The sequence below is a fragment of the Suricata suricatta genome, chromosome 10 (assembly GCF_006229205.1).
Source record: "Suricata suricatta isolate VVHF042 chromosome 10, meerkat_22Aug2017_6uvM2_HiC, whole genome shotgun sequence".
Lineage (NCBI taxonomy): Eukaryota > Metazoa > Chordata > Mammalia > Carnivora > Herpestidae > Suricata > Suricata suricatta.
Genome location: NC_043709.1, coordinates 79,629,708 through 79,641,302, shown reverse-complemented (window position 1 = coordinate 79,641,302; position 11,595 = coordinate 79,629,708). Strand labels below are relative to the sequence as shown.

Here is an 11,595-nt window from a genome sequence, read left to right as displayed (position 1 = left end):
AAAAAAAAAAAGTCTATGAGACAGAGTTTTCAAATACATTTCAGCCAAGTATCATGGTTCCTAGAACATCACTATTTATGTGTGTCTATGCACAAAGACATGGTTCTCAATAGGCAGAGAGTTTGGACTGCAGTGGGGGTCGTCTGGCAATTTCCAGAAGCACCGCTACTGGCCTCTAATGCACAGAGTCCACAGATCTGCTAAACACCCTACAGTGTAAAGGACAGCCCACCCCCCAACAAAGAATTTTCTGGGCCAATATATCAATATTGTTGAAATTGAGAACCCCTAGCATCAACAAAAGATACTCCCTTCAAAAATCAGATCACATTCCACATCAATATGGTAATGTGAAAATGGGTGGTGTTATTAAAAAAAAAAAATCCCCTTCAAAGAGCCATTTGAAAAGATGCAGCCTTTCAAGAAGAAGAAACTAATGACTGTCAGGTTCCCAGCTGGGCTTGACACAGTTCCAATGTTTACAGGGTCCCTGTGGATGCTGTATATTTGTAAGATTGGAAATAATAGGCTCCTTTGTAGAATAAATACAGCAATTTGGGTCTTAATGGGAGCTCTGACACACACCACCTCATTTCAGTAGCACGATGCATTAACCTTTGAAACTTCAAAAATGGAAGGCAACATTTTGATAAAGGTTTCTAAATTACAGGAAAAAATATTAACTGGCTATTAAATAGACAACATAAGGGAAAATTTGGAAAGAAAATAATTAGCATGGTCACAGTAAGCTCAGTGTTACTGGAACCCAGATCTGAGGTGAGATAGCATTCTATTTAGGGAAATTGATTTCATTTTTCACAGGCTAAGCTCTAACTGCTCCTTTGTTTTCTTTTGTAGAAACATAATTATTGCTAGGTGGCAAATGGTCTATAAAATAAGAAGCCATATTGTTAGCTTTAGTGTTCCATATTTTCAGTTTTATTTACTTGCAACCTAGAGATTAATGATAGAAAAAAAGATGAAATCAAATGTTTCCAGTTGGACATCTCTCTGAGATGGCACATGAGATCCAGTCATAAACTTCCACGGCAAGGCAGACCCACCTGTGTTATGTGCAATTAAAGTATGGTAGTAACAACTGCTTCACAGAAGAATGCTTTCTCACCTTCAGAGGTGAATGAAGAACTGGTATTTCAGAAGATTGAGGGAAAAAATCTACGAAGTCTAACTCAAAGCTTGATGGACACAAGCAGCAAACTTTGCCATGGACCCATTACTTATATGTTCTGTGCTGCTCCATAAAGTTTCATACTCTGTCTCTCATACTTTCTCTCTCTCTCCCCCTCAGCTCTGCCCAGAAGCATCAGAAGCATCACCGAATAGCATGGAGCTGAAAAGAGATGCAATTCAATTGCACAATTCGAAACTTTGATGCAATGCCCTTTTAATCGAAACTACTTACATTTTTAGCCTACGAATATCTTTTATTCAAAGGGTTTCCCTTTATCCGACTGAATTTTAACCTCATGGCACAGAGGTGACTTATGTAGGGCAAACATCCTCATCTCATTAGTCAGATGGGAAACAGAGTCTCAGGAAGGCTATCTTACACGTCCAAGACCATACAGGTTAGTGGTGATGCTACAGAAGTAGAACTCCCTTGGCTGAAGAAGTCACGTAGAATCTTCTAAGAAAAGACCTTGAGAAAGAGAAAGGCAACTCCTGACATCTGACAGCTGGCCTGGTGTCATCAGGCAGGCTCAGCGTTGCCAAGGGCACCCTGACTCTCACAGACAAGCCACGGTGTGCTCCTGTGAACATGAACAACTTCACAGAACACCGGCATGAGACAAGGCCACTCCATGCCTAGGACGGATCAAGACAAAACGACACTGCTCCATAATCATATCTGAACACTGACAAAACGTCAATGTTGTCCAAGCCATAAAAACGATTTACAATACCTCTCCTCTAGCTAAAATGAGTGTTGCTTCTTTAGCACTCACACCATTGGCCTCTCATCTGCCCTCCAATAGATAAAAATGTGTTAAGAGACTTCCTCTTCCTGCCAGCATTCTTATCCACAGGAAGCCCCACTTCTTTAAATCCACCCCAAAATCATCTTGTACAAGCTCAAATCCTATCATAGGTTCTTTCTAGCACCCTCTGAGAGGCCCCACAGTTCCCCCGGATGTAAGTGCAATGTGCAATTAACCCCATTAGTTCAAGAACAGGTGTGTTCCTGACAGTCTTTGGCAAGAGACCATTGACCAGCTTATAGTAAGAACCAAAGACTCAGCTTTTAAACATGGTTATGGATGGCATTTTTCTAAATCACAGGAAAATAAGAACAAAACAGTTCTGGGCTAGCATTTGAAAACCAAGGAGAAAAGGGGGGTAAAATTGAATTATAAATGAAGGATTTATTTAACAAGCCTACTTCTACATTTAGGGGAATTTTGATACGAATTAAAGCTCTCATTGGGCCAATGACCTGATACTTCAGCTTTATTTTTGTTGTAAACCTGATAGTCAGATGGAGAAAGAAGTCAAACAGAATTGACTCAGGTCCAGAAATCCTGATTTGATTCACCTCCCCCATCTCAGTATCCTCATAAAACATAAAGCTGAGAGCCAGCACAAAGACAGTACTCACTTCAATTAAACATTGCAACTCATTGGGTCAAAAGGTAGAATTTTGAATGATGCAGTAATCATTCTTAGCCAATCCAAAAGTGATTGCCAAATTCCTAAGAAAATTAAATTGTGCACTGTGTCCATTTTCATCAAAATATCTAGCTAAATTGCTAAAAAAATAGCTATATAGATATGCACCTCTATCCAGCCCACCAACCATGTTTTATCTTCATCACATCAAATTGTCCTGAATTTCAGAATTTTCTATTGAATTAAGTTCTACTATCATCATAAAGTCATCTTTTTTATAACTGTGGTGTAAAAGCAAGCTGAATAATAATAACTACCTTAATGAAAATTGGATTTTAAATAAGATTGAGATGTTTTTTGAGTAGCATGCTTTAGACCATCAGAAAAGTCAGTCATATGGTTGTTTGATGCCTCAATTTCTCCCCATAAATAGAGCCCAAATTATTTTCAGAGAGGACTGTCCCATTGTCCTCCTTTGCTATCATAATTCAATTTGTCTTTCCTAATTTCTATGCACTTCTGAAAAGTAAACCTAGACCCACCATATCTCCCAGATGCCCATGGCCTTCGTGTTCTATCTTAAATGGCGTCCAAGTGGCTAGAAATCTATGTAAATATCTAGTACTAGACATCTATTTATAATGTCAGCACATCATCTTTTACTTATTATCTATGATCCATAGCCTCCAGTCAGAGAATCTCTCAGAATCCCTAGTCTTCAAATTTTCTATTAACTTTTCAATTTGTTCATATAAAACATGCACAATATTTTTGGAATTTGTTGGGGAAAAAACAATTTCACTCACCACATTTTTTCCTTCATTTTGAGCATCTCGATAATCAGGATTAAGCTAAAAAACAAAACAAAACCAGTTTTGAATTGCTATTAAAAGTACATTAAGAAGACTGATGATCTTTAATTCAGTTCATTATTGTATCCTTAACTAAACTCAATATTTAAAAAGCCTAAGGATGAAATCTGGCCATTTGTAGCAAAGTGGATGGACCTCGAGGGTGTCATGCTAAGTGAAATAAGTCAGGTGGAGAAGGACAGGTACCATATGTTTGCACTCATAGGTCTAACAGGAGAACAGGAGAAACCTAATGGAGGACCAGGGGGAGGGGAAGGGGGATAGAGAGCTGGGGAGACAGAGGGACAGGACGCAAATCATGAGAGACTATTGAATACTGAAAACGAACTGAGGGCTAAAGGGGAAGGGGGAGTGGGGAAGAGGGGTGGTGATAATGGAGGAGCGCACTTGTGGGGAAGAGCACTGGGTGGTATATGGAAACAAATTTGACAATAAACTATTTTTTAAAGCCTAAGAAAGAAGCCACTACTAAATATTACAATTTAAAACATTACTGTCAAATTCTAGTTGCAGGAGACACAGGCTAAAATGCCATGTTTATGGCTTTTGTTTATATTAGAACAGTTGACATCTTTGAATAAGTGAGAGCTGACAATCTTGCATCCTCTAAGGAGCACTTCAAATGAGTTCATCATTTTGTCCACCACAAAATCTGCCATTAGCCAATAACTGTTTTTATAATTAGACCAAAGAAAAGTCTTCACAATGATCTGAGATCCACATGCTAGATATACAAGACAAGAAAATCAAGCAGAAGAGGAGCCATATACCAGATATATATATCGGATATGAGGGCTAATGCATGAGGGGTCATTCCAGGGAGGTTGATGAGGTTTTTTTTAATGTTTATTTATTTTTGAGAAAGAGGGAGACAGAGCACAAATGGGGAAGGGGCAGAGAGAGGAGACATAGAATCTGAAGCAGGCTCCAGGCTCTGAGCTGTCAGCACAGAGCCTGACGCAGGGCTTGAACTCATGAACCGTGAGATCATGACCTGAGCTGAGGTTGGATGCTTAACTGACTGAGTCACCCAAGCACCCCAGGTTGATGAGTTTTAGATATGCTGAGTGTTGATCCACATATTTCTAGCTGGCTGGAATCCACACCTCCCAACTAGAGGTGTGAATAACTGGCTGGAATCCATACCTTTGACTCCGACCTGATGACACAATGCCAAAAAGATGTCTGCATTGTACTGAAATAAGTAGTTCATAACTTGTAAAACAACAGACTTGTAAGGTGTTTTTCTTTAATGAGTTGATTTTAACCATTTTAATATGACTATGTTAGTGTGTATATCATGTAGCCACTTAAAGTTACCATTTAAGGGGGTACCTGGGTGGCTCAGTTGCTTCAGCAGCCAACTCTCGGTCTTGGCTCTTGGCTCTTGAAGATCATGGGTTTGAACCCCGCGTCCGACTCTGTGCCAGTGGCGTGGAACCTGCTTGGGATTCTGTCTCTTTCTCTCTCTCTCTGCCCCTCACCAGTTCTCTCTCTCTCTCTCTCAAAATAAATAAATTTTAAAAACTTAAAAAAAATAAAGTTACCATTTAAAACTAAGATCAAGAGTCTTTCTCAGAACGACACTTGGCTAATAGCTCTGAGGAAGGTCTTCTCTACTTAATACTAAATATCAATGAAGGTGCTGAAAATGATCAAGAAGAAAACAAAACAAACAAAAAAGTCTCAATCTCCTCAAAAGCTAAGCCTGAAAAAAAAACAGCCTATACCCAAATCTGCAATGAATTGCCAGTAATCGCAAAACAGCCAAAGCTGGAGGAGAAGCAGATATCTCCCAAGTATTATCTCCTGGCATTTCTCAACCGCACTTCAAGCTAACAGCCTTGTGAACACAGTTAAGACACATGCTGTGGTTCCCACCGTTTGTCCATTCACTCAGAAACCCCAGTGTTTGCCCACCAAAAACCTGCCCCAAAGTGTATACTGCTGAGGGGCCGTTGTTACACTGAGCAGAGTCTTGTCTCCCCAGGTCTCCCATCCACTGTCCCACTACCTCTATCTTTTCATGACCATCGAGATGCAACAAAGCTCAGAAAACAAATGGGCAGAAAGTCAAGGGAGCAGATGACAGCAGAGAGCTTTCTGAGAAGCACGGCCTGAAGACAGGAAAGAGAAAGAACTGTGGGAATCTAATTGCCTAACCCTATAGATATAGCAAAGAATAGGAGAGAAGCAAGTGCAATAGAACTGGGGACATGGAGTAGCCATCTGCTGGGTCTGAGATCTGCACTGCATGCAGTGTGTCCAGCTGGCCCTTCAGCTGAAGACCGAGAAAAAGGACTGAAAATTTTTAAAAATAGTATAGGGTTGCCTGGGTGGCCCAGGAGGTTAAGCATCTGACTTTGAATCAGGTCATGATCTCACAGTTCCGTGAGTTTGAGCCCTGGAGCTCAGACAGAGCCTGAGAGCACAGAGCCTGCCTGGGATCCTGTCTCTCCCCTCCATCTCTCTCTCTGCCCCTCCCCACTCATATATGCTCTCTCTCTCAAAAATAAATAAACTTAAAAAAAAGAAAAGGAAAGGAAAGAAAAGAAAAGAAAAGAAAAGAAAAGAAAAGAAAAGAAAAGAAAAGAAAAGAAAAGAAAAGAAAAAAGACCATCTACTCAATCCATCTGGTTCTGCACAGAGTCCACTTGTCTGAGGATAATAAGGAAGAAAGGAAGGAAGAAAACCAACATGGGACTGATTAAAAAGCATGTTAGAAGGAGAAATTTTTTTCACAGTCTTTCTGAATATTTTCTATGGTATAATGCAAAATAAATTTTCAGGAAATGGTCTGGCATATTCAAGAAAGCTTTAGTAAACATCTCCTCTACATAAAGACAACAGAATAAAATGAACAGCTAAAATATAATACATAAATAATTACAGAAATAATATTAAAATATAAAGAATGATAAAAAGAAGACATTTCACTAAAAATGAAAACATTAATATAAAATTAAACTCCATGTTGGCAGCAATAAAAATGCTATCAGAAATGAGGGATAAAAAAATGAAAAGGGATCTCTCAAGACAGGGGAAAGATGTAAAAATTAAAAATTAGGAAAAAGACCATAGTCCTGGAGGACCAGAGAAGGGCATACCAATTAATGGTTGACCAGCTTCCTTAAAGGGAAAGAGAAAATTAGTGGAATACACAAGCAATAATCAAAGACAACACAAAATAAAGTTTTGCTCAGCTGACCAACTGTGTATGTAGAGGTTACTGTACTCCAGGAATATCAACTAAAACATACTGACACGTTCATTTGAGAACAATGAGCAGGGGAGACAAAAGGTAAAACAATGGTAGGGACATAAAAGACAGCCAGAAATTAGGTGTAGTCAAAGATGCTTACCTCATAACAGGAGAATGGGTAACTAAAAGGTGACATTTTCAAACAAGGGAGTACTACTCAGCAGTGAACATGATGAGCTACAGATATAGCCACAAGGATGGATCTCAAAAACATATATACAATGGGATACTGTTCAAAAAAGAATGAAATCCTGTCATTTGCAATGACAGGGATGGACTTTGACAACACTGTGCTAACTGAAATAAGTCAGAGAAAGTAAATACTAGAAGATCTCGCTTACATGTGGAATCTAAACCCAACTCAGCTCATACATACAGAGAACAGACTGGTGGGTTGCCAGGGGTGGGAGACGGGGACCGGGTGAAATGGGTGAAGGCTGTCAAAAGGTATAAATGCCACTTATAAGAAAGTAAGTAGTGAGGATCTAATGCCTAGTATGGCGACTCTAGTTAACAAGACTATATTACGTATTTGAAAGTTGCCAAGAAAATAGATCTTAAAAGCTCTCATCCATGAAAAAAATTTGCTATAATTTGTGTGATGATGGATGTTATCTAGACGTAACTGTGGTAATGGGATTTCACAATATAGACACATACCAAGTCATTGTGCTGTACATGTAAACTAACGTAATATGGTGATTCTTAAAAATATTGTTAAGTGGAAGAAGCCACTCGTATGACTCCATTTACATGAAATCTAAGGTCGGATAAAATTAAACTGTGGTGAAACAAATCACAAAGCAAGGGGAGATGGTACAAGGGAGAGGGGTGGGTAGAGAGCAGGATCCAGGCAAGAGTCACATGACTGTAGTCTCTCAGGTTTTAGAACTAACACTGGGAGGCAGGGGAGGGGTAAGAAAATGGAATCCAGGGGTGCCTTGGCGGTTCAGTCAGTTAAGCATCAAACTTCAGCTCAGGTCACATTCTTAGTTCATGGATTCAAGCCCTGGAGCTTGCTTCAGATTCTGTGTCTCCCTCTCTCCCTCTCTCTGCTCCAGCCACACTTGTACTCTGTCTCTGTCTGTCTGTCTCTGTCTCTCTCTCTCTCTGCCTCTCTCTCAAAAATAAATAAAAGCATTAAAAAAAATTTTTTAAGGAAAGAAAATGGAATCCAGTTACAAGTTGCCTGTTAGTGCTAGACCAGCAGCTAAGGAGATTTGAGGCTGAACTTTCTTTTTCTATGGTGTTACATTTCTCACGCTCCTTAAATTCTCTTGAATTGCAAATAAAAGAATTAATCCCAAAATGGAATTATTCTTACTTTTGGAATCCAAGAGTGAAAGGTAGAAAGCCAAAAAGATAGTGAATTAACTGGCCTCCTATCTACTGATTAATCAAACACAAAAAGATAGACTTTGATTTGGTAGTGAAGACAGTTTCAGCACAGTGCCCAGCAGGAGTTTATCCAGCTATTTTACCCAAGTATCACTGTTTTGTATTTTTTAGTTTGTTTTCAATTTGAAGAATTCAGAATTTTTTCCAAATTAAAAAGTTATCCATACTAAAATTATAGCAAAATTACTTCTCAAAGATATACAGCATGTTTAAACACAGATATATCTTATGATCAAAGTTTTTATCCACTAAGCATTGCAGCAGTTCACCACAGACATTGTTGAAGGAAATTCATACTGGAAACCACAATGTATCCTAACTAAAATGTGTACAGGAACAGGAATTAACATACCTAAGTCAAACACATAATCACATATGCCCTCTGAAATATAAGTCATATTCTATCCCAAACACAATGCTACTTTCTGAAATTCAGTCTTCACATATTTCAGCTACTCTGGGTCACCCAGTTCAGTCCCTAAGAAAAGTCTGGGAACTAGATTCCAGACTCTGGTCTCTGAAGACATATTTATGAGCTTTATAGGAAAGGTCACTTTGGCAACCATTTTACCTGGGAACTCAGGGTTCTCATATGTAAAATGAGAAAAGCCTATGACCAAAGCCTATTCATACTAAGTATATGTCATTAAATTTTATACATTCGTGTCTTTGGCAACAATACTAAAGATAGTGCTAGATCAGTTAGATTTTAGTTCATCTTGTGTCTCTCTGGCTGTAATGCGGATTTTTAAATAATTAATATGGAGTTATTGCTTCAGTAAATTCACTAAAGGGGTAATAATAGTGAGGAGAAATAGGAGGGGAAGGAAGGAGAAAAGGAGGAGAAGCTACTCAAATATATCTATGACTTTATAAATTTATCAATATTAACTGAAGACCAAATAAATATATGTTTTAGTGTATGTTTTAGTTATACTGCTATTTTCCTTCTCTAAATAAAATAATACCAGTAGTTATTAAAGTAATTAGACTAAGGATGAACCAAAAAAATATTATTTCTAAAGAAAGAAGGGGGAAAAAGACATGGTCATGTGAAGATTCCTGAATCCTTTAGGGCTTTAAAGGAAATATTTCCTTATGTTAAAAAATAAATTATAAATCTGGTATTGGAGAGAGAGAGAGAGACCTAATATGCTATTCATTTATTCAGTAAATATTAATAGAATATCTATAATGGGCAAAGCATTGTGGCATATGCTAGTTTAGCAAAGACAAAAAGAATGTGGTCCCTGACCACAAGACCTTACAATCTAAGAGGGAAAATAAGACATAAATACAGTTAGGTATAATATAAAATAGAATGTGACAAGAGATATAAGACAAGAATGAATAATTTATAAATAATATAGGTCAGAAGAAGGAATGATCTGTGGTAGGCAAATTTATTCAAGAATTATTCATGGAGAAGGGAGCATCTGAGATAAGCCTTGAAGGATGGGTAGAAATATAACTTGCAGAGGAGAAAAGGAGTGAAGAAGATAGGCAGTGCAGGGGAAGCTAATGCTAGATGAGTGAGAAAACAAGACTTGTTCAGAGAAGAACCATAAACACCAATTATGGAATACTTTTTTATATCCTTTTAAAGGCTAATTCATTTCTCCTTATAATTATCCTAGTAGAATGGATTCTTCCCCCCCACTTTACAGATGAGCGGCCCCTGGGGCACATCAATCAAAGTCCTCTGTGCAAAGTCTTGGGCCTGAGGTCTGACAATCCCAAAGCTACATCTTTACTTCCTATAGCATGTTACTTCTCTCCTGTCTCCATAAAGAGGAAGGGTGGGATCCAAGGCAGCCAAGATCAATGGGGTCTTTAAACCATAGGCTAATGGGTTTGTGTCTTCAGAAACACCTTGCATATCACTGGGGAAATGTCCTTAGAAACACTGTGTTAAAAATCCTCACTGGCCATGGTTAGTAGGAGATGGAGACGAAGGATGGAAGAGGGAAAGTAACCAAATGTGGTGGTTCAAATGGGGGGTATCAAAGCCCTGACAGAAACAATCATGCTGAAATGGAAAGGAAAAAGCAGATGCATAAGATTTTACGGAGACAGAGTCAGTAGAATCACACTGTATAAACTGAGAGGGAAAAATATGTTTGTCATGACTTTCAAGTTTTTAATACTGAACTAAGAAAACTGTACTATTTTATGGAGAAACAATGCAATCTTGGAGACAGTTATTGAGTTCAATGGCACTGAGACATCTGAGATCAATTCATGGCCCAGTAAAGCCAAGGTAGTGAGTGACAGAGAGAAAATATGAAGAACAAAAATACCTAGTACTAAACCTTTGAAGGGCATGCTCATTTAAATGGCCAAAGAGGGCTAGAAAGAAGTCAAGCAGAGCAAGTCACAGTCAGAATAGAAAACTGGCAGAGAAAGACTATCAGAAACATGTGTGCAGCGAAAGCCATGATGGTACCACAATCAGCTGAAAGACGACCACAACTAGACACAACATTTCTAGTACACATTGGTTTTCTTAAAACAGAAAGGTTACTCTTTTTATGATGATGTGTCTTGATCAACTTTTCTTATATATAACATTAAAATCATCACTTGTGCATTTTAAAATAATTATCTATTTTCTTCTTTCCAATGACTGGCATTTCAGAGACAATCTATTATTCTGACTGACAAGTCTAGAAAAGAGAAAAAGGGAAAACCAATCTTTATCAGACGCTTATATGTGCCAGGCACGACTTACATTTTGACGTCTAACAGTGATGTGTGTGTGTATAGGGTCTGTTATATATATTCTACTGTCCTTATTTATATATATGCATACATACACAAACATACAAACCAGGCCCTTTTTATAAACTGTGCATGATACAGTCGATATAAAACTAAACATAGGGATATTTAAAACTATAGCCCTGATATTCATAAGGTTCTATGCTGATGGACAGGTTCTTGCGTACTAAATTTTTAACTAATTAATTAAATCCGAAGTCTGTTGCATAGTCAGGAAATAAGTGTTTACTGCCATCTGGTGGAAGTCTGGCCTATCTACAAACAAGTAAGCTAGTTGTCTTTGAAAGGGCAATAATAAAATCTTCCATGAATAAAATTATTTGCACTACTCGATCTATCTTGTGACAGGAAGGATCATTATTGCTTTAATAATATCCAAAGAAAGAAAAGGGAGGAGCAGCAGGTCAGAAACTGTGATATCTGATTTATTATTGCTCCTTTGACTATGGAAGAACTATTTACTAAGGCTCTCATAATATCCCATTTAAAATATGATAAAATTACTTTCTCCCCCATTGATATGGTTGTGAACTCTCCTGTACCAATAAGGAGATATTGGTGTTTATTGATACAAGTAAAAGATCTAGAGCAAATGTCAAGGAGTGTGCTTATAACCGTGCTGCGTATTAAATGCAAAAATACACGACTGTTTAC

At 38.1% G+C, this 11,595-nt stretch overlaps 1 protein-coding gene across 3 annotated transcripts in view; it reads right to left on the bottom strand.

Annotated features, from left to right (window-relative positions):
• Positions 1-11,595, bottom strand: part of ITPR2 (inositol 1,4,5-trisphosphate receptor type 2) — a 478,853-nt gene that overhangs the window by 351,690 nt on the left and 115,568 nt on the right. For 2 of the 3 annotated variants that reach the window (XM_029955850.1, XM_029955851.1), the window contains exon 10: positions 3,435-3,479. In XM_029955850.1, the coding sequence (XP_029811710.1) occupies positions 3,435-3,479 (45 nt within the window). Of the gene's footprint in view, positions 1-3,434; positions 3,480-4,835; positions 4,962-11,595 lie in introns of those variants that run through there. The other variant, XM_029955853.1, reaches the window with a different exon arrangement.